Source organism: Salvelinus alpinus, chromosome 2 (genome assembly GCF_045679555.1).
Source record: "Salvelinus alpinus chromosome 2, SLU_Salpinus.1, whole genome shotgun sequence".
NCBI classification, from domain to species: Eukaryota; Metazoa; Chordata; class Actinopteri; order Salmoniformes; family Salmonidae; genus Salvelinus; species Salvelinus alpinus.
In genome coordinates, this window is record NC_092087.1 from 25,493,165 (window position 1) to 25,517,573 (window position 24,409).

At 45.2% G+C, this 24,409-nt stretch overlaps 1 protein-coding gene across 1 annotated transcript in view; it reads left to right on the forward strand.

The window, feature by feature from the left end:
• The first annotated feature begins 16,739 nt into the window (after window positions 1-16,739).
• Window positions 16,740-24,409, forward strand: part of suclg2 (succinate-CoA ligase GDP-forming subunit beta) — a 159,531-nt gene continuing 151,861 nt past the window's right edge. The window contains exon 1 of the mRNA XM_071372269.1: window positions 16,740-16,867. Coding sequence (XP_071228370.1) covers window positions 16,784-16,867 — 84 coding nt within the window. The 5' untranslated portion in view covers window positions 16,740-16,783. The remainder of the gene's footprint in view (window positions 16,868-24,409) is intronic.

A 24,409-nucleotide genomic window follows, 5' to 3' on the forward strand; every position in this document is an offset into this window, starting at 1 on the left:
GAATGCCCCCCCAAACTCACGCCCTGACCAACCAAAATAGAGACATAAAAAGGATCTCTACGGTCAGGGCGTGATAGGGGCAGAACAACAGATTTTTACCTTGACAGTACATACAGTACATATGAAATGAGTAAAGCAGAATGTAAACTTTATTAAAGTGACTAGTGTTCCATTATTAAAGTGACCAGTGATTCCATGTCTATGTACATAGGGCAGCAGCCTCTAACGTGAAGGTAACTGGGTGGTAGCTGGCAAGTGATGGCTATTTAACAGTCTGATGGCCTTGAGCAGTTTTTCAGACTCTTGGTCCCAGCTTTGATGCACCTGTACTGACATCGCCTTCTGGATGATAGCGGGGTGAACAGGCAGTGGCTCAGGTGGTTGATGTCCTTGATGATCTTTTTGGCCTTCCTGTGACATCGGGTGGTGTGGGTGTCCTGGAGAGCAGGCAGTGTGCCCCCGGTGATGCGTTGGGCAGACCTCACTACCCTCTGGAGAGCCCTGTGGTTGCGGGCGTTGCAGTTGCCGTACCAGGCAGTGATACAGCCCGACAGGATGTTCAAAATTGTGCATCTGTAAAAGTTTGTGAGGGTCTAAGCGGCCAAGCCAAATTTCTTCAGCCTCCTGAGGTTGAAGAGGCACTGTTGCGCCTTCTTCACCACACTGTTTGTGTGGGTGGACCATTTCAGATCGTCAGTGATGTGTACACTGAGGAACTTGAAGCTTTTCACACTCTCCACTGCAGTCCAGTCGATGTGGATAGGGGCGTGCTCCCTTTGCTGTCTCCGAAGTCCATGATCAGCTCCTTCATTTTGTTGACTTTGAGGGAGAGGTTATTTTCCTGGCACCACTCCACCGGGGCCCTCACCTCACCAGGGCCCTCACCTCCTCCCTTTAGTCTGTCTCGTCATTGTTGTTAATCAGGCCTATTACTATTACTGTTGTGTCGTCTGCAAACTTGATAATTCAGTTGGAGGCATGCGTGGCCAGGCAGTCATGGGTGATCAGGGAGTGCAGGAGGCGGATGAGCACGTGTTTAGCTTGTCCGGAAGCAAGACGTAGGTGTCCGCAACGTGGCTGGTTTTCCCTTTGTAATCCGTGATTGTCTGTAGATCCTGCCACATACGTCTCGTGTCTGAGCCGTTGAATTAGGACTCCACTTTGTCTCTGTACTGACGTTTTGCCTGTTTGATTACCTTACAGTGGGAATAACTACGCTGTTTGTATTCCACCATGTCCCCAGTCACATTTACATTTACATTTACATTTAAGTCATTTAGCAGACGCTCTTATCCAGAGCGACTTACAAATTGGTGCATTCACCTTATGATATCCAGTGGAACAACCACTTTACAATAGTGCATCTAACTCTTTTAAGGGGGGGGGGTTAGAAGGATTACTTTATCCTATCCTAGGTATTCCTTAAAGAGGTGGGGTTTCAGGTGTCTCCGGAAGGTGGTGATTGACTCCGCTGACCTGGCGTTGTGAGGGAGTTTGTTCCACCATTGGGGTGCCAGAGCAGCGAACAGTTTTGACTGGGCTGAGCGGGAACTGTACTTCCTCAGAGGTAGGGAGGCGAGCAGGCCAGAGGTGGATGAACGCAGTGCCCTTGTTTGGGTGTAGGGCCTGATCAGAGCCTGAAGGTACGGAGGTGCCGTTCCCCTCACAGCTCCGTAGGCAAGCACCATGGTCTTGTAGCGGATGCGAGCTTCAACTGGAAGCCAGTGGAGAGAGCGGAGGAGCGGGGTGACGTGAGAGAACTTGGGAAAGTTGAACACCAGACGGGCTGCGGCGTTCTGGATGAGTTGTAGGGGTTTAATGGCACAGGCAGGGAGCCCAGCCAACAGCGAGTTGCAGTAATCCAGACGGGAGATGACAAGTGCCTGGATTAGGACCTGCGCCGCTTCCTGCGTGAGGCAGGGTCGTACTCTGCGAATGTTGTAGAGCATGAACCTACAGGAACGGGTCACCGCCTTGATGTTAGTTGAGAACGACAGGGTGTTGTCCAGGATCACGCCAAGGTTCTTAGCACTCTGGGAGGAGGACACAATGGAGTTGTCAACCGTGATGGCGAGATCATGGAACGGGCAGTCCTTCCCCGGGAGGAAGAGCAGCTCCGTCTTGCCGAGGTTCAGCTTGAGGTGGTGATCCGTCATCCACACTGATATGTCAGCCAGACATGCAGAGATGCGATTCACCACCTGGTTATCAGAGGGGGGAAAGGAGAAGATTAATTGTGTGTCGTCTGCATAGCAATGATAGGAGAGACCATGTGAGGATATGACATAGCCAAGTGACTTGGTGTATAGCGAGAATAGGAGAGGGCCTAGAACAGAGCCCTGGGGGACACCAGTGGTGAGAGCACGTGGTGCGGAGACAGATTCTCGCCACGCCACCTGGTAGGAGCGACCTGTCAGGTAGGACGCAATCCAAGCGTGGGCCGCGCCGGAGATGCCCAGCTCGGAGAGGGTGGAGAGGAGGATCTGATGGTTCACAGTATCAAAGGCAGCCGATAGGTCTAGAAGGATGAGAGCAGAGGAGAGAGAGTTAGCTTTAGCAGTGCGGAGCGCCTCCGTGACACAGAGAAGAGCAGTCTCAGTTGAATGACTAGTCTTGAAACCTGACTGATTTGGATCAAGAAGGTCATTCTGAGAGAGATAGCAGGAGAGCTGGCCAAGGACGGCACGTTCAAGAGTTTTGGAGAGAAAAGAAAGAAGGGATACTGGTCTGTAGTTGTTGACATCGGAGGGATCGAGTGTAGGTTTTTTCAGAAGGGGTGCAACTCTTGCTCTCTTGAAGACGGAAGGGACGTAGCCAGCGGTCAAGGATGAGTTGATGAGCGAGGTGAGGTAAGGGAGAAGGTCTCCGGAAATGGTCTGGAGAAGAGAGGAGGGGATAGGGTCAAGCGGGCAGGTTGTTGGGCGGCCGGCCGTCACAAGACGCGAGATTTCATCTGGAGAGAGAGGGGAGAAAGAGGTCAAAGCACAGGGTAGGGCAGTGTGAGCAGAACCAGCGGTGTCGTTTGACTTAGCAAACGAGGATCGGATGTCGTCGACCTTCTTTTCAAAATGGTTGACGAAGTCATCAGCAGAGAGGGAGGAGGGGGGAGGAGGGGGAGGAGGATTCAGGAGGGAGGAGAAGGTGGCAAAGAGCTTCCTAGGGTTAGAGGCAGATGCTTGGAATTTAGAGTGGTAGAAATTGGCTTTAGCAGCAGAGACAGAAGAGGAGAATGTAGAGAGGAGGGAGTGAAAGGATGCCAGGTCCGCAGGGAGGCGAGTTTTCCTCCATTTCCGCTCGGCTGCCCGGAGCCCTGTTCTGTGAGCTCGCAATGAGTCGTCGAGCCACGGAGCAGGAGGGGAGGACCGAGCCGGCCTGGAGGATAGGGGACATAGAGAGTCAAAGGATGCAGAAAGGGAGGAGAGGAGGGTTGAGGAGGCAGAATCAGGAGATAGGTTGGAGAAGGTTTGAGCAGAGGGAAGAGATGATAGGATGGAAGAGGAGAGAGTAGCGGGGGAGAGAGAGCGAAGGTTGGGACGGCGCGATACCATCCGAGTAGGGGCAGTGTGGGAAGTGTTGGATGAGAGCGAGAGGGAAAAGGATACAAGGTAGTGGTCGGAGACTTGGAGGGGAGTTGCAATGAGATTAGTGGAAGAACAGCATCTAGTAAAGATGAGGTCAAGCGTATTGCCTGCCTTGTGAGTAGGGGGGGAAGGTGAGAGGGTGAGGTCAAAAGAGGAGAGGAGTGGAAAGAAGGAGGCAGAGAGGAATGAGTCAAAGGTAGACGTGGGGAGGTTAAAGTCACCCAGAACTGTGAGAGGTGAGCCATCCTCAGGAAAGGAACTTATCAGGGCGTCAAGCTCATTGATGAACTCTCCAAGGGAACCTGGAGGGCGATAAATGATAAGGATGTTAAGCTTGAATGGGCTGGTAACTGTGACAGCATGGAATTCAAAGGAGGCGATAGACAGATGGGTCAGGGGAGAAAGAGAGAATGTCCACTTGGGAGAGATGAGGATCCCAGTGCCACCACCCCGCTGACCAGAAGCTCTCGGGGTGTGCGAGAACACGTGGGCAGACGAGGAGAGAGCAGTAGGAGTAGCAGTGTTATCAGTGGTAATCCATGTTTCCGTCAGTGCCAAGAAGTCGAGGGACTGGAGGGAAGCATAGGCTGAGATGAACTCTGCCTTGTTGGCCGCAGATCGGCAGTTCCAGAGGCTGCCTGAGACCTGGAACTCCACGTGGGTCGTGCGCGCTGGGACCACCAGGTTAGAGTAGCAGCGGCCACGCGGTGTGAAGCTTTTCATAAAAAGAGTCACCTTGCCGTGGTTAAAAGCGAAGGTTTCTCTTTTAGTTTTGCGCGATCTACCCATGGTTTTTAATGCCATCTACCCATGGTTTTTGGTTTGGGTAGGTTTTAATAGTCGCAGTGGGAACAACATCCCCTATACACTTCTTGATGAACTCAGTCGCTGTGTCCGTGTATACCTCACTGTTATTCTTAGAGGCAACCCGCAACATATCCCATGATCAAAACAATCTTGAAGCATGGATTCCGATTGATCAGACCAGCGTTGAATAGACCTTAGCAAGGGTACTTCCTGTTTGAGTTTCTGCCTATAGGAGGCGAGGGGCAGAGTGGAGTTGTGATCTAATTTGCCGAAGGGGCAAGGGGCCTTGTAGCAGTGGTCGAGTGTTTCTGAAGCATGTGTAGGTAGAGTTATTAAAGTGACTATGCATAGATAATAACAGAGAGTAGCAGCAGCGTAAAATAGGGTGGGGCGGGAAATGCAAATAGTAGCCATTTGATTAGATGTTCAGGAGTCTTGTGGCTTGCGGGTAGAAGCTGTTTAGAAGCCTCTTGGACCTAGACTTGGCGCTCCGGTATCGCTTGCCATGCGGTAGCAGTGAGAACATTCTATGACTAAGGTGGCTGGAGTCTTTGACAATTTTTAGGGCCTTCCTCTGACACTGCCTGGTATAGAGGTCCTGGACGGCAGGAAGCTTGACCCCAGTGATGTACTGGGCTGCACACACTACCCTCTGTAGTGCCCTGCGGTTGAAAGCCGAGCAGTTGCCATACCAGGCAGTGATGCAACCAGTCAGGATGCTCTTGATGGTGCAGTTGTAGAACCTTTTGAGGATCTGAAGACCCATGCCAAATCTTTTCAGTCTCCTGAGGGGCAATAGGTTTTGTCGTGCCCCCTTCACGACTGTCTTGGTGTGCTTGGATCATGTTAGTTTGTTGGTGATGTGGACATCAAGAACCTTGAAGCTCTCAACCTGCTCCACTACAGCCCAGTCGATGAGAATGGGGCATGCTCGGTCCTCCTTTTCCTGTAGTCCACAATCATCTCCTTTGTCTTGATCATGTTGACGGAGAGGTTGTTGTCCTGTTACCACACGGCCAGGTCTCTGACCTCCTCCCTATAGGCTGTCTCATCGTTGTCGGTGATCAGTCTTACCACTGTTGTGTCATCAGCAGACTTAATGATGGTGTTGGAGTCGTGCCTTGCCGTGCAGTCATGAGTGAACAGGGAGTACAGGAGGGAACTGACCACTCACCCCTGAGGGTGTGTTGAGGATCAGCGTGGCGGATGTGTTGTTACCTACCTTTACCGTTTGGGGGTGGCCCGTCAGGAAGTCCAGGATCCAGATGCAGAGGGAGGTGTTTAGTCCCAGGGTCCTTAGCTTATGATTTTTTTTATTTTATTTTTATTTCACCTTTATTTAACCAGGTAGGCTAGTTGAGAACAAGTTCTCATTTGCAACTGCGAACTGGCCAAGATAAAGCATAGCAGTGTGAACAGACAACACAGAGTTACACATGGAGTAAACAATAAACAAGTCAATAACATGGTAGAAAAAAAAAAGAGAATCTATATACAATGTGTGCAAAAGGCATGAGGTAGGCAATAAATCGAATAATTACAATTTAGATGATGCGATGTGAATGGATTGTATTCATTCTCCTGCCTCACTGCACCAAAATTGCTGAATGAGTCACTAGTGCACGACAATAATTTTACATGAAAGTTGCCAATATCGCTTGTGTTTTACGTCTGTGGACTGCAAAGGAGACTGTAAGCCTGATCCACCCTGCTCTAAACTAGCTTCTCCTATAAAAGAGGGCTTACATTTTTCCACAGGTACTCAATGAACATCCATAGCTTTGTAATGCACACACTCAATACAGATATCCAAGATCATAAATCCAAGTAAAAGAGATGACAGCTGTATGATATGTGAGGTTTCAGAGGGGGGAAAACAAGCTTCACTTAGAATTCAGCCGGGCCATGCAGAGGAGTACCGAGAGTTCAGACAAATATTGGTTTTGTGTCAAAAAGCCACTTAAAAGTTAGATGTGTTAATCTTGTTGCTAATGGCCCTCTGAACATCTCCTTAATATTCTCCCCCCAGTCTCCTCAAACAGAGGTTGTCCCCACAAGGTTAATTAGTAGTGGATCCCCTAACATTCTCAAAGTGATGAGGGCTTCAATGGAGGAAGTACATACCTCCACACAACACTGGCAAACAAGGTTAATGGGCCTCCAAAATCTCTCTCTCTCACCCGCATTCATCTACACACTGTGTGTTACTTTTTACTAGTGTTGGTAATTAACAAGATTGAGGTGTGTCTGGGGCAATTATGCCCATTGATAAGATATAAACAAACACAGCAACAATATGGCAAGCCTGTAAATCATAGGTGTTTTTTTCTCTTGTTCCCACTACATTAGTGAATAACTAATTGACTTGCTTGTGTAATAATATGACCAAAATGACATAGAGCATTATTGGGTCACATATGAAAATTTATCAGCCACACATAATAAAAATAAAATGAGAACATGCCTCAGAAAGATGTTTCTATTCATGCCTAATTCAGGCCATGTTTTTGATGTAACTGATTGTGAAGGAGCTGTTGTACTTGCCAAACATACCCTCGAGAGAGACAGCAGCAGAGTACATAAGCAGTTATTCTGAGAAAAACAAACAGAGACATCCTTCACAAAGGTACAGTTGAAGTCGGAAGTTTACATACACTAACTTGACTGTGCCTTTAAACAGCTTCGAAAATTCCAGAAAATGATGTCATGGCTTTAGAAGCTTCTGGTAAGCTAATTGACATCATTTAAGTCAATGGGAGGTTTATCTGTGGATGTATTTCAAGGCCTACCTTCAAACCCAGTGTCTCTTTGCTTGACATCATGGGAAAAGCAAAAGAAATCAGCCAAGACCTCAGAAAAAAAACCTGTAGACCTCCACAAGTCTGGTTCATCCTTGGGAGCAATTTCCAAACGCCTGAAGGTACCACGTTCATCTGTACAAACAATAGTACGCAAGTATAAACACCATGGGACCACGCAGCCGTCATACCGCTCAGGAAGGAGACACGTTCTGTCTCCTAGAGATGAACGTACTTTGGTGCGAAAAGTACAAATCAATCCCAGAACAACAGCAAAGGACCATGTGAAGATGCTGGAGGAAACAGGTACAAAAGTATCTATATCCACAGTAAAACGAGTCCTATATCGACATAACCTGAAAGGTCGCTCAGCAAGGAAGAAGCCACTGCTCCAAAACTGCATAACAAAAACAGACTACAGTTTGCAACTGCACATGTGGACAAATATGGTCGTTTTTGGAGAAATGTTCTCTGGTCTGATGAAACAAAAATAGAACTGTTTGGCAATAATGACCATTGTTATGTTTGGAGGAAAAAGGGGAGGCTTGCAAGCCGAAGAGCACCATCCCAACCCTGAAGCACGGGGGTGGCAGCATCATGTTGTGGGGGTGCTTTGCTGCAGGAGGGACTGGTGCACTTCACAAAATAGATGGCATCATGAGGATGGACAATTACGAGGATATATTGAAGCAACATCTCAAGACATCAGTCAGGAAGTTAAAGCTTGGTCGCAAATGGGTCTTCCAAATGGACAATGACCCCAATCATACTTCCAAAGTTGTGGCAAAATGGCTTAAGGACAACAAAGTCAAGTTATTGGAGTGGCCATCACAAAGCCCTGACCTCAATCCTATAGAAAATTTGTGGGCAGAACTGAAAAGGCGTGTGCGAGCAATGAGGCCTACAAACCTGACTCAGTTACACCAGCTTTGTCAGGAGGAATGGGCCGGAATTCACCCAACTTATTGTGGGAAGCTCGTGGAAGGCTACCTGAAACGTTTGACCCAAGTTAAACAATTTAAAGGCAATGCTACCAAATTCGAATTGAGTGTATGTAAACTTCTGACCCACTAGGAATGTGATGAAAGAAATAAAAGCTGAAATAAATGATTCTCTCTACTATTATTTATTATTATTTCACATTCTTAAAATAAAGTGGTGATCCTAGCTGACCAAAGACAGGGATTTTTTCCTAGGATTAAATGTCAAGAATTGTAAAAAACTGAGTTCAAATGTATTTGGCTAAGGTGTATGTAAACTTCCAACTTCAACTGTATCTGTGTCAAAAATTACTTTGCATCAAGAGTCACACTTCAAAACTGACCTTGAATAATGGGTGTTTTCCCTGTTTCCCCAGAGTATACAGGATCACAGCACTAATTATCATGTGACCCCATGTGTCCTCACTCCTCCCCTCGCTCCACTGTGATCTCTGTTGGCACGGCGTGATTTATCACACCAATATCCCCCTCACCACTGCCCTGATTGCTTTGATAACTTTATTGACATTTCTTCAGATCCCACGGAACGCACAGGTCCCATGCCTTTTTCAAGGGTGTCCCGGGACTACATGGACTTAAATGATAATCATCCTCAAGCATGTGCCTGGAGTTTTATGTGCCTCTATCATGTTGACTATTTATGTATTCAGCACAGTGGCCCAACTCCAATATCTCTCTCTTCTCTCCTCCCTCCCAGCTCCTCATCCTCAGTGCTATTCCCCCAGAGAGAGGGGGATAAGAGAAATCCAGCTGCTTCTCTGAGGTCACAGGCAGAACTGGAGCTGATGTGGCAGAGGTTTGTAAGGGAATGAAAAGGAGAAGAGGAGCAGCTAAGAGTTTTAAGTATGACCCATTCCTCCTTTGGAGATGAAGGTGGCACAGCGTGCAGTGAGGAGCTTGAGAAGAATTTGGCTTTCTGACTCTCTCATATGCACATCTAAGCCCTTTCCAGTCTCTGCTGGTCTGGCCTGGCAGTCAGTGCATACAGCAGGTGCTGTGTTTGGTATTGGTTATGAGATTCCAGCTCCCCAGACAGTGCAGTGAGGTATGCAGTGTGTGATATTCAAGACTGAAATAAAACAGGGGCCGCTTTTGAGGCAGAAAATCAGATGTAACATTTTTATCGTAGTGTTTTTTTGTAACGTTTGTTTAATGTGTTTGTTTGATTAAATTAAGCAAGCCACATTAACAGATTGAACACACCTATGTGTTAGATACCTCTATTTCAAAACATGTTGTCAGCCTAATGCTTGTGAAATGTTGCAAATTATATAGATTCTTAAAATACCTACAGATTTTTAAACACATTCTCTCACTAGCAAACTTGAAATGTTTTACATTTTAGCTGTGATAATTATTTAATCAAGATAAATCTTCAACAATTCCCCATACAGACCCTTCATGTTATTCCTCTAATAAAATGAATGCCTCCAGCTGAGTGGATAGTTATCTCTGATTTCAGGCTCTGGGAAGGATGTGCAGGTTGTGTAGGGTTTTTGTACTGACTCAACCTCTTTAGCGCAATTGATAGAGCATGGCTCCTGCAACACCAGGATGGTGGATTCAATTTCCGTGGCCACTTATGTATAAAAAAAGTATGCAGACATGACTGTAGGTCGCTGTGGATAAAAGTATCTGCTAAATGTTATATATTGTATATGTTCACTCCAAATGCAACATGTAGGCACATAATTGCTTTTTACACCACATACTGTATAGTACCAGTACCAGTCAACAGTACCAGTCAAAAGTTTGGGAACACTACTCATTCAAGGGTTTTTCTATATTTGTACAATTTTCTACATTGTAGAATAATAGCGAAGACATCAAAACTATTAAATAACACATATGGAATCATGTAGTAACCAAAAAAGTACGAAACAAATCAAAATCAATGTGCAAAGTTTCATCAAGGCAAAGGGTGACTACTTTGAAGAATCTCAAATATAAAATATATTTGGATTTGTTTAACACTTTCTTGGTTACCACATGATTCCATACGTGTTATTTCATAGTTTTGATGTCTTCCCTATTATTCTACAATGTAGAAAATAGTAAAAATAAAGAAAATCCCTTGAATGAGTAGGTGTGTCTGTCACGCCCTGATCTGTTTCACCTGTCTTTGTGCTTGTCTCCACCCCCTCCAGGTGTCACACATCTTCCCCATTATCCCCTGGGTACTTATACCTGTGTTCTCTGTTTGTCTGTTGCCAGTTCGTCTTGTTTGTCAAGTCAACCAGCGTTCTGTCTCAGCTCCCTCTTTTCCTCAGTCTCTCTTTTCTCGCCATTCTGGTTTTGACCTTTGCCTGTCCTGACTCTGAGCCCGCCTGCCTGACCACTCTGCCTGCCCCTGAGCCTGCCTGCCATCCTGTACCTTTGCCCCACCACTCTGGATTATTGTCCCATGCCTGCCTTGACCTGTCGTTTACCTGCCCCTGTTGCTGTAATCAACTTCAACACAGTCTGCATTTGGGTCTTACCTGAAACATGATAGTGTCCAAACTTTGACTGGTAGTGTTGGTCCAAAGCAAACAAACAGAAAGTCATTTGTACACCCAGGAAAATAAAATGGTAAATCTAGACATTTCTAATATGACTGTATTTATGACTATTGCCATATTATTGGGGTTACAGATATACTCGTGTGGAGAGCTTGGGAGGAGGACTTAGACTCATACATAAACATTGATTTGACACTGGGGGCACTAGAGTGGGACAAAAAAGATGATTAATTATTTTTGCATTCTATCATATGAAAAGATGTGCTGAGCACAGAATGACCATGCATTCTGATCTCCATCATGGGTCATAATGGTATCTCTCTCCCATTTTAATTTCCTCTTCAGGCAGCAGGTTTACGTTCTCTGTGACTAAGCTCCTAGATTCCCTGCCCGTTGACTCAGCAGTTAAGTGCATTAATTCCCCATCTCTCTGACTCATTTGGTATGCTGGCGGATAGAAAACAAGGACTTCCTGTGGCTGCCTAATGCTACATAAAGCTGTGAGCAAACATACGATAAAACTGAGTGTGAAAGCGGGGCTTTGACAGGGATAACAGCACAGTAACAAGACCGGCAGCCATTTTGAAACTCTGTCCCTGAGGGTATCATATACTGCATTCAAAGAGGCACCATTGCACATCCAAGTGTGCCTCACAATGTCTTTCTTTTTCAGACAGGGAGACAGAGTGCAGGCATAGGAGTGGGGAGTTAATGAACTGAAATGAGCCTATTTGCATTGAGCCAGAGGAGAGTGGCTGGGGCCTTTAATGTGAGCAGGGTGAATCTAAAAAGAAGACGCAAAGTCTTAAGATCCTCTCTCTCAGGATGGAAAAGCTTTTTCAGGGATGCCCATAGGGCCCAAGGCTGTTCAGGCTGACAATCAGCCTGTGAGGAGAGGGTTGGAAGGAGGATTATTCAGTTGGCCCTCTCTCTTTTCTAGTCAGTGATACGCCACACCAAGCAGCCCATTTAATGAGACGGCACCGCCTAGCTGTCAATGTCTCATTGACTTATGAAGAGGGCCCCGGGACGTTCATCATTAGCACCGCACAGAACTCAGGGTTCAAACTCGGTGGCGAAAAATGGGGTTAACAGATTGATCAGAGAGAGGAGAAAAATAAAGAGACAGACAGAGAGACAGACAGACAGAGACCAAGAGAGGGACAGATAGAAACAGAGACATGAAGACAGAGAGAGGCAATGGAGACCAGATTCCACTGGGCAGGCCCTGAGATCTCAGTCCCATGCAGTGAGCCCTGTGGGTTGGTAGTGAAGCCCTGCTGTTACATAAGTGTGAGGGAAGGGTGAGCAGACCACACAGCCTTCTGGGATCTGTGGCTCTCCTCTTCGTGCCTATGGCCTGCTGAGTGGAAATTGGCTTTGTATTATGGAGAAAAACCACAAAACACTTGCGGTGCCTCCCTGGACTCTCTTATGGGAATAGTGGTGGGAGCGAGGGAGATCAGATGTGCAACATCATTATCTCCCTCTTAGAGTAACGCTGAACATGGTTGTAGAAGAGACCAGAGGTGTTAATGAGGTTGGACATAAACAGGAGCTGCATAGAAGTTTCAGTGCTGTTTCTAATGACTATAAAGCTAGAGAAAATGTATCCTTCGCTGACTAATTAATGCTGGAACTCACATCATTATCTACATTGTGAATGAAATCACTGCATTTGATTTGAGAGATTGTGTCCTATTGTTCTAAGCCCACAAGTTCCTTTACTTCCCCTGTCCATCTATTCTATCCTTCTTTCCTTTCAAATCAAATCACATTATTATTTGTCACATGCGCCGAATACAACAGGTGTAGGTAGAGCTTACAGTAAAATGCTTACTTACAAGCTCTTAACCAACAATGGAGTTTTAAGAAAATACCAAAAAAAAAAGGTAAGAGATAAGAATAACAAATAAGATCAGCAGTAAATAACAATAGCGGGGCTATATACAGCGGGTACCGGTACAGAGTCAATGTGTCACTGTGTCCCTTTGTCCATTCTTCCTTTGATGCCAAGTAAAATAATCTGCACATCATCTCAATGCAAATATCACACCATACCTGTACCATCTCATCTCTCAAAGGTAAGTATAACTTTCATAACCATCAGAGAGTGTATAATGTTTTTAATGTTGGAATAAGAACACTATGGAATGACATTGAGGAAGTTATCACATTGACATGTTACATTGTCCATGTCTGAATGTTCTCTTTTTACACCCTAGGAACAATGAGGGACCTGCAGCGGGGTGTTGAGATGAAGGCAAGAAGCCTGTGTGGCATGCAGCCACAAATTGGAATGTGTGTTATGGAAAGAGTGACACTCTGCTACAAATTATGATAACCAGTAACAGATTTGGCACCTATACTAATTCCAAAGTAACTGCTAAAGTATAAACAGATTGTAAATCAGGAATACAACAAGCCACGTTTCTTTCCCGCCAGGGACAAAATACACATTTGCTTGTTCTGTGAGAGAGAACATCATCTTAAATGAAAAAAATGTAATTGCATGAGTCAGACACGTTGGTATTCTGAAAGGCATGTCCATCTGGATGAAAAGGAAAACCATAAAGCCTGTTGATCACTCTGGTTGATTTGATCTGTTATTGAAATTGTATAGCCTACTGAATTGAAAATTCCAATTTCACGACAACAATGCATTGATACTATGGCACAGGGACTTTCATACATTAGGCACAATTTGTTGACAGAATCAAATATTGTGCAGAGCCAGCATCTTTACTTCATTTTTGCTCTTGCCTTGGTTATAAATTAGAGAAAGGCCAGAACTCCCAGAGAATATTTTACTTTACGGAATATGGATCACTGACTATTGAAAGCTCTACCCAAACGAGAGAGGTTGCTTGGCAAAGCAAAGAATAGAATAAACAGGAAGCAAATTCACCTCATTTGCCATTATAACATTTCCCACATTTGTACATGTCAAAAGTGGAATTCATTTTCACAGCCGAACAGCTTTGTTTATTTGACCGAAACAGGGCTGAAGAAAACACACTCATCTTTTTTTCGAGAGGTGCTTCATCATGTCTCGCCCTCCCTCGTCTGCTGCTGACACTGATCATTTCTAAGCGTGTGTTTCTCTCACTCTCTGTCATAATCACTGCTCTTTATGATCACTTTGCCCTTTCTGCCCTTTAAAGATGTCAGGGTAATGAGTGCTCTGGAGTACTGGGTGAGTGGGTTATTTAGCTATTCAGTCGAGCTCACACAATCCTTGTCTACTGAGGAGAGTGGCAGCCTGGTGCAGCACTGAATACACAAGGTCATTAAAGCGAAATGAGCTGGAGGCTCAAAACAGATGAGATACCAATCTGGGCACAGGGGTAGAAGTAACATAGTAAAGGTAAATCTGTCTCCTTCCAGTTGGCATGGTATGTTTAATATGGTATGTATTAATTTGTGGATCCGTTTAATCTGATATGTTATAAATTACAATTCGTATGATATGTTACAAATTCCAAGTTCTTGTGGCTAACGTTAGCTAGGTGGCTAACATTATCAAGGGTTGGGGTTAGAGGTTAAGGTTAGGGTTAAGGTTAGGGTTAGGGGAAGAGTTCGCTTACATGCTAAGTAGTTGCGAAGTAGCTAGAAAGTAGTAAGTAGTTGCAATGTTGCTAATTAGATTAAATGCTCAAGTTGTTTGTGATGTGATTCAAACACGCAACCTTTGAGTTGTTAGACATTTGCATTATATGCCTGACCAACCTCCTTCCTTTTGTTATTGCTTCAGTAACCTGCTGTCTTATTTAACCATACCAAAAGTAACATATCATACTCATCTGAGTGTGACAGATTTACATTTACTATGTTACGTCTAGTCAATGAGACCAGGCTGAAGATACACCTTTGACAATGTGCATGTTCTCTATTAACTTCACTCATCTTTCTGCCCCTGTAATTTACTGTCCAGTAATATGTGTAAATACAGGTTTCAGTGAGGGAGGACTGTTTGCACATACATTATTTGACTGATATGGCATGGCATATGACCTGCAGATGATAGATCTCTTTTAACAAATTAAAAGTTCTGTCTGGATTGTACTCTGAAGGTGACCAGTTTCAGGAAGCTAGGCATATGTCGCACGTCACTACTTCACAGGAGAGGCATTTGAACATATTTATGATTTATATATTATAATGAGTTTTTTTGGTAGAAATGCCTTCTGGAACATGTGAACTTTCATGTGAACTTTCATGTGCCTTAATAACAAACTTGTATGCCATTTGTAAATATGAATAAAAGTGTTAAATTACGAGCCTAGTTGGTTTAGCCACGGAAAAAGTGAGGGACCTTCCCGCAATCCATGATTGGCTGAGATAATGGACGGGCTGGATTGCACAAGGCCAGTGTGAACCGGAGTAACTTGACACAATGGGTCCAGCAAGCTGTACAAACAAAAGGGTAACAACACAGGACGTCTTACTTAGTTAAAGGCGGACAATCACGGACTACAAAAAGAAAATCAGCCATGTAACGGACACCGACGTCTTGCTTCCAGACAAACTAAACACCTTCTTTGCCCGCTTTGACGATAATACAGTGCCACCGACGCACTGCCATCTCTCCCTATCCCAGTCTGCTGTCCCCACATGCTTCAAGATGGCCACCTTTGTTCCTGTACCCAAGAAGGAAAAGGTAACTGAACTGAATGACCATCGCGCCATAGCGCTCACTTCTGTCATCATGAAGTGCTTTGAGAGACAACACTGGGGCCCCACAAGGGTGTGTGATCAGCCCCCTCCTGTACTCTCTGTTCACCCATGACTGCATGGCCATGCACGCCTTCAACTCAATCAACAAGTTTGCAGACGACACAACAGTAGTAGGCCTGATCACCAACAACGACAAGACAGCCTATAGGGAGTGAGGGCACTCGGAGTGTGGTGTCAGGAAAACAACCTCTCACTCAACATCAACAAAACAAAGGAGATGATCGTGGACTTCAGGAAAACGCAGAGGGAGCACCCCCCTATCCACATCGACGGGATAGCAATGGAGAAGGTGGAAAGTTCCTCGGCGTACACATCACGGACAAACTGAAATGGGCCACCCAAACAGACAGTGGGGTGAAGAAGGCTCAACACCACCTCTTCAACCTCAGGAGGCTGAAGAAATTTGTCTTGTCACCTGAAACTTTTACAGATGCACAATCGAGAGCATCCTGTCGTGCTGTATCACCACCTGGTACGGCAACTTCACCGCTCACAACCGCAAGGCTCTCCAGAGGGTGATGCGGTCAACGCATCACCAGGGGCAAACTACCTGCCCTCCATTACACTTACAGCACCTGATGTCACAGGAAGGCCAAAAAGATCATCAAGGACAAGAACCACCCGAGCCACTGCCTGTTCACCCCGCAACCATCCAGAAGGCGAGGTCAGTACAGGTGCATCAAAGCTGGGACTGAGAGACTGAAAAATAGCTTCTATCTCAAGGACATCAAACTGTTGAATAGCCATCACTAACACAGAGAGGCTACTGCCTACATACAGACCTTGAAATCATTGGCCACTCTAACAAATGGATCACTAGTGACTTTATTAATGCCACTTTAATAATTATGTTGACATAACTTGCATTACTCATCCCATATGCACATACTGCATTTATACCATCTATTGCATCTTGCCTATGCTGCTCGGTCATTGCTCATCCATATATTTTTGTGTACATATTGTTATTCTATCCCTTTACTTATATTTGTGTGTATTATGTAGTTGTTGTGGAATTGTTAGATTACTTGTTGATATTGCTGCACTGTCGGAACTTGAAGCACAAGCATTTCGCTACACTCGCAATAACATCTGCTAACCATTGTATGTGACCAATACAATTTGATTTTGCATATCTAAATATTAATATTGTCAATTGCCTAATATGCACTTTTTTCATATATTTTATCGTTGAAATTTTATATTTCTGTTTAACGACTGGTACAGTGGCATAATACATTGGCAAGTCAGGCAGATTGTAGTGGCGAAAATGTGGTCTTATTGTAACGCCCACTTCCGCCAGCCTTCCTATCAGCGGTCAGATTGCGCGCACGCGGTCTTTCTCTTTTCCCGTCAACATGGCGGCATCCATGGCATCACAGGCTGTAGCAAGAGGTTTACGCGGAGCAAGTGCTAAGTACTTATTTCTTGACAAATTCAAGGTACTGACATAATTTAAAATGTTGACAATAGGCTTTTCATTACGCTTTTACTGTCACTGAGAACTCACCAAACTCGCTGCTGTAGCCAGAACTGACAGATCAAAATTGAGAAACAGCTCGCTGTTGTAGCAGTCCATTATTACCTAACCATCGATGCAATTGAAATGAAATATCTTAAAACGAAACTTATTTCCATGGAAGAAAACTGTTGTTGGAACACTAGAGCACTGTCAGTAGACTTTAGTCACGAGCGTCATGCATGCATTCTAGCCATTGTTGTATTGCACATAGTGATTTGAGTATCAAGTTTAATTGACAATAGTATAGAACTGCTGAATAATGTGGTTATTTGTGTGGCAGACAGCATTTTATTTGCAAGGTTGATAAACTAAAAATAATTAAATCGAGGTGCCTCAAATGAATTAAACTGTTATGTGATATTGATTGACCTCTGTTTTTCCCTGGGTAACTCACTATTCTACCTTTGCTTCTATAGCGGTTAATAGTAATGTCAGCTTTCAAGATGGGGTAATGGTGCAAAGGTTGTTTCCTATTTGTACTTTAAACAGAATGTATGTAGATAAAGTGTCCCTGTTTGACTGATTGTTGCGAAATAGATTTTTTTGACAGTTGCAACTTCAGTCAGGTCACTAGTTTATAATACACTTTGTTAGATGAATCAGAATAGTTTTACATTTGGTGGATACGTTTTCTAAGAATACAAAATAGTAACGTGTTAGGCCATGAGATTGCAGAACAGCATGTCAATCAGCACGCTAAGGGCAACCAGATTGAAACAAGTTGCATCATATGAACTCAAACTAGCATAGCTTGACAGATTGTCGGTGCCTCTTTTAGCCTAGGCTAGTTGGACTTTTGGAGTCTCCTATGTTGACTTTTTATTTAGTGCTTTTGCACTTTGTGCATCATGACATATGTTTTCAGAGTTATAGCAGTTTGTCAGTGACACTTGGTGATAGAGAATAACTTGGGAGTGGATGAGGCTTGATGTCTTTGTTTACTATATCCAGACCTCACTGATATAGATTCACACAATTACTCCAGCAGTGTTATGTAGTTGTGAGGAACACGTTTTTGAAAGGAGGATGGGCTATTTGTGGCCACAGTTTTGAAGGTTGCTGAGTGCATCATAGGACTATTCCCCTGGGTCACTGCTATCTCCTATTGATAGATACAGAAGGCTATATTGATGTAGCTAAATGTAGGCCTAGTTCTGCAGTCTAATTTTTCTCTCTTCTAATATTAATTGACCTGAAATAGTTGTGTATGTGTTTTTCAAGTAGCCCAGCCTAATTAACCTTACTAAATAATGGAGTCAATTAGCTATCATCAGAGTTTATTGCTAAAGCATCATTGCTGTTATGATCATTGTCATTAGCGTTATTGCCCTTTATCTACAGGTGAGATATATGGAGGGCACAGTTGACCTAATACCGACTTTTACCCACAGTATAGGCTAGCATCTGTCTGAAGCCCCAAACACAGTTACTGAATCACTCACCATCCCACGACTAGGCTAACAATAACAGCACTCTCTTAGCAAGCGCAGTAGACAGACCACCACCATGGGTACTTGCTGCTTGAAAATCTAGTTTGGTATTCTGTGTATAGTGCTAAGTAAGCATATATTTTCATCTCATTGGTACTGCATAATGAGACATAGCCTAGCTTTAGTAGCTAGGGACTAGCTTCATCTATCAGGAAGAAGGCTTGGGATAATGAGAAGGCACACACTGCCAGGTTGTCTTACATTGCACATCTTTATATTTTCTCAAAAGTCAAACATTTTGAAGATGATGCAAGCAACCTTAGTTTCCGATGTGTGTGTGTGTGATAAATTAGGTATTGGAGAAGGGCAATTCTCTAGTAACAGAGTGATGCTGAGACACTTGAAAATGTATGTCAAACTAAAACCAATGATTGCAAAGTTAAACAAACCATACAACTCTATGCACAAGGACTACATTTACCAATTTCCACATAACATTTTACAAACACATTTAGGCATACTTGAAAAACGGTGCAGATGCAAAGTTTGTAACAGAATGATCGTTGTCACTGTTTCCGAACGTTGCATCTGTAAAGTAAATGTGTTTTTGTACAATTTTATATGGAAATTGTTAAGGCGTCCTTGTGCATAGTTGTATGGTTTGTTTAACTTTTTTGATTGCAAATCATTAGATAGATGATCTCTTCAAATCAAATCAAATCAAATCAAATTTTATTAGTCACATACACATGGTTAGCAGATGTTAATGCGAGTGTAGCGAAATGCTTGTGCTTCTAGTTCCGACAATGCAGTAATAACCAACAGTAATCTAACCTAACAATTCCACAACTACTACCTTACACACACACACAAGTGTAAAGGGATAAAGAATATGTACATAAAGATATATGAATGAGTGGTGGTACAGAACGGCATGGCAGATGCAGTAGATGGTATAGAGTGCGGTATATACATATGAGATGAGTACTGTAGGGTATGTAAACATAAAGTGGCATAGTTTAAAGTGGCTAGTGGTACATGTATTACATAAAGATGGCAAGATGCAGTAGATGATATAGAGTACAGTATATACATATGAGATGGGTAATGTAGGGTATGTAAACATTGTATTAAGTGGCATTGTTTAAAGTGGCTAGTGGTACATTTTTACATAATTTCCATCAATTCCCATTTTTAAAGTGGCTGGAGTTGAGTCAGTATGTTGGCAGCGGCCGCTAAATGTTAGTGGTGGCTGTTTAACAGTCTGATGGCCTTGAGATAGAAGCTGTTTTTCAGTCTCTCGGTCCCTGCTTTGATGCACCTGTACTGACCTCGCCTTCTGGATGATAGCGGGGTGAACAGGCAGTGGCTTGGGTGGTTGTTGTCCTTGATGATCTTTATGGCCTTCCTGTGACATCGGGTGGTGTAGGTGTCCTGGAGGGCAGGTAGTTTGCCCCTGGTGATGCGTTCTGCAGACCTCACTACCCTCTGGAGAGCCTTACGGTTGTGGGCGGAGCAGTTGCCGTACCAGGCGGTGATACAGCCCGACAGGATGCTCTCGATTGTGCATCTGTAGAAGTTTGTGAGTGCTTTTGGTGACAAGCCGAATTTCTTCAGCCTCCTGAGGTTGAAGAGGCGCTGCTGCGCCTTCTTCACAACGCTGTCTGTGTGGGTGGACCAATTCAGTTTGTCCGTGATGTGTACACCGAGGAACTTAAAACTTTCCACCTTCTCCACTACTGACCCGTCGATGTGGATAGGGGGGTGTTCCCTCTGCTGTTTCCTGAAGTCCACAATCATCTCCTTTGTTTTGTTGACGTTGAGTGTGAGGTTATTTTCCTGACACCACACTCCGAGGGCCCTCACCTCCTCCCTGTAGGCCGTCTCGTCGTTGTTGGTAATCAAGCCTACCACTGTAGTGTCATCCGCAAACTTGATGATTGAGTTGGAGGCGTGCATGGCCACGCAGTCGTGGGTGAACAGGGAGTACAGGAGAGGGCTCAGAACGCACCCTTGTGGGGCCCCAGTGTTGAGGATCAGCGGGGTGGAGATGTTGTTACCTACCCTCACCACCTGGGGGCGGCCCGTCAGGAAGTCCAGGACCCAGTTGCACAGGGCGGGGTCGAGACCCAGGGTCTCGAGCTTGATGACGAGTTTGGAGGGTACTATGGTGTTAAATGCTGAGCTGTAATCGATGAACAGCATTCTCACATGGGTATTCCTCTTGTCCAGATGGGTTAGGGCAGTGTGCAGTGTGGTTGCGATTGCGTCGTCTGTGGACCTATTGGGTCGGTAAGAAAATTGGAGTGGGTCTAGGGTGTCCGGTAGGGTGGAGGTGATATGGTCCTTGACTAGTCTCTCAAAGCACTTCATGATGACGGAAGTGAGTGCTACGGGGCGGTAGTCGTTTAGCTCAGTTACCTTAGCTTTCTTGGGAACAGGAACAATGGTGGCCCTCTTGAAGCATGTGGGAACAGCAGACTGGGATAAGGATTGATTGAATATGTCCGTAAACACACCAGCCAGCTGGTCTGCGCATGCTCTGAGGACGCGGCTGGGAATGCCGTCTGGGCCTGCAGCCTTGCGAGGGTTAACACGTTTAAATGTTTTACTCACCTCGGCTGCAGTGAAGGAGAGCCCGCAGGTTTTGGTAGGGGGCCGTGTCAGTGGCACTGTATTGTCCTCAAAGCGGGCAAAAAAGTTGTTTAGCCTGTCTGGGAGCAAGACATCCTGGTCCGCGACGGGGCTGGTTTTCTTTTTGTAATCCGTGATTGACTGTAGACCCTGCCACATACCTCTTGTGTCTGAGCTGTTGAATTGCGACTCGATTTTGTCTCTGTACTGAGACTTAGCCTGTTTGATTGCCTTGCGGAGAGAATAGCTACACTGTTTGTATTCGGTCATGCTTCCGGTCACCTTGCCCTGGTTAAAAGCAGTGGTTCGCGCTTTCAGTTTCACGCGAATGCTGCCGTCAATCCACGGTTTCTGGTTTGGGAATGTTTTTATCGTTGCTGTGGGTACGACATTGTCAATGCACTTCCTAATGAACTCGCTCACCGAATCAGCATATTCGTCAATATTGTTGTTGGACGCGATGCGGAACATATTCCAATCCGCGTGATCGAAGCAGTCTTGAAGCGTGGATTCAGATTGGTCGGACCAGCGTTGAACAGACCTGAGCGCGGGAGCTTGTTGTTTGAGTTTCTGTTTGTAGGCTGGAATCAACAAAATGGAGTCGTGGTCAGCTTTTCCGAAAGGGGGGCGGGGGAGGGCCTTATAAGCGTCGCGGAAATTAGTATAACAATGGTCTAGTGTTTTTCCAGCCCTGGTAGCACAATCGATATGCTGATAGAATTTAGGGAGTTTTGTTTTTAGATTAGCCTTGTTAAAATCCCCAGCTACGATGAATGCAGCCTCAGGGTGTGTGGTTTCCAGTTTACAAAGAGTCAGATAAAGTTCGTTCAGGGCCATCGATGTGTCTGCTTGGGGGGGAATATATACGGCTGTGATTATGATTGAAGAGAATTCCCTTGGTAGATAATGCGGTCGACATTTGATTGTGAGGAGTTCTAGATCAGGTGAACAGAATGACTTGAGTTCCTGTGTGTTGTTATGATGATCACACCACTTCTCGTTAATCATAAGGCATACCCCCCCGCCCCTCTTCTTACCGGAAAGATGTTTGTTTCTGTCGGCGCGATGCATGAAGAAACCAGCTGGCTGCACCGACTCCGTTAGCGTCCCTTGAGTTAGCCATGTTTCCGTGAAGCAGAGCACGTTGCAATCCCTGATGTCTCTCTGGAATGCTACCCGTGCTCGGATTTCATCAACCTTATTGTCAAGAGACTGGACATTGGCGAGTAGTATGCTAGGGAGTGGAGCGCGATGTGCCCGTCTCCGAAGCCTGACCACGAGACCGCCTCGTTTGCCCCTTTTTCGGCGTCGCACAGGGTCGCCGGCTGGGATCAGATCCATTGTATTGGGTGGAAGGCAAAACACTGGATCCGTTTCGGGAAAGTCATATTCCTGGTAGGAACGATGATGAGTTGACGTTAATCGTATATTCAGTAGTTCCTCCCGACTGTATGTAATGAAACCTAAGATTACCTGGGGTACCGATGTAAGAAATAACACGTAAAAAAACAAAATACTGCATATTTTCCAAGGAACGCGAAGCGAGGCGGCCATCTCTTTTCGGCGCCGGAAGTTAAGATTGCAGATCTCTTGGCAGATCTATTGTGGTATTTTCTGTTACGCTGATGTTATTGACAACACCACTATGCCTAACTTTTGATGAAGCAGAGCTCAGCCATTTTTCACCCATCTGGGCTAGAATACAATCTGGAGATGTTAAAAATGTCCTTCTGCTTCAGGGGTTAAATCGCCCCCACCCTCCCCAGCCTCTCTCCTTGTGTTCAGACTTCATCTACGTGCAATCTGGACATCTGCCAGCGTTCCAAACAGTTGATCCTTTTAGTCTGTGACGGCACACACTTCTCTCCCCCCAGTGGTAAACTCATGCAGAACTTCTAATCTAAGTTTTCTGTCTGCAGCACCTGGTTTTGACACCCTCTCTCGCTCTCTTTTATGGGCCCACTGCCGAAGGGATAAGAGTAACGATCCAGGATGCTGTTGTCTGTGGCACAGTATCAGAGCCCGTGCAGGATGACTGACTGACTGGCAGGTAGTGTCACAATGGAGTCTCATCGGCTATGACAGTTGTCCGCTCCATAGGGAATTACATTTAAGATGATTTGTCAATAACAATGCGCAAGAAATCGCAATATTTCAGATGGCTGGTGTATGAGGGAGAGAGAGGGGTAGGGTATTTTCTTCTCATGAATCAAATCTCCTGAATTCTTGTCTGCACAGTGAGATAATCCTCCAGCTGTTTTTCACTGTCGCCTCACCGTGCTGAATTTGTAAACGTTTGCCACGTTCTTTAAGGTGTCACAGCTCTCTGGCCCCGTAGTGCTGCAACCCAGCGTCAGTTTGAGTAGGAAACGGCAGAGAGAGAGGAGCTCAATGAGAGACTGTCTTGAATATTTTAGTGAGGGGGTGGGGACTGCGACGACTGGATGCTGGAACTTCAAACGCCAGGCGGCTTCCCCATCTGTCTACAGCAAGAACACATTTACATTTCCTCCCAGCGAGGGATACAGTACAGTTAGCTATAACTGGATTTGAATATCATTTCGCCAAGGTTAATAGCCATTTCTGTAGCTCATAAGAGGTGTTTAGGCTTTTTCAATAATTTAGAAGGGCTGCGATCATTCAGAATTTGGCAGCCTCCAAAGCAAGAATGTAATGAATGAATGCACACATCAACCCAGTCAATTCAGTTATTTTCTACTGATCATAATTAAGTTGGGAGATGCTGGGAAATGGCAGCCGTTGAAATGGAAGGATGAAGAGCAATATTGTAAACACATTTTAAGGATATAGGCTACTGTAGGGCCTTGACCTTGACCTAACCTATGTAACCCAGGTCCTGCACAAATCATTCCAGTGTGAGAGGAGTTCACTTTGACAGATGGAGCATCCACACCTCCCTCCTCAGTCTTATCTTCCCTCTAGAACTGATACCTGCAATTATGTGTCCCGATGACGTCTCTTATTAGCTATGATAATTGGTAACTGTCCTATCTGTGGAGACCCAGAGACTTGGGTTTGTTATCCAGCTAAGCCTGTCTGCAGCAGATTAAGCCCTGTTGTCCCTCACATTGCAGATGAAGCAAATCTCAGTGATCTAAATCCTGTAGCCATGCTCCACTGCTCCTGCCTCCTCTTCCTTCCCCCTCTCTACCACAGCACTGCTCCTGCCTCCTCTTCCCCTCTTTACGACAGCACTGCTCCTGCCTCCTCTTCCTTCCCCCTCTCTACCACAGCACTTCTCCTGCCTCCTCTTCCTTCCCCCTCTCTACCACAGCACTGCTCCTGCCTCCTCTTCCTTCCCCCTCTCTACCACAGCACTGCTCCTGCCTCCTCTTCCTTCCCCCTCTCTACCACAGCACTGCTCCTGCCTCCTCTTC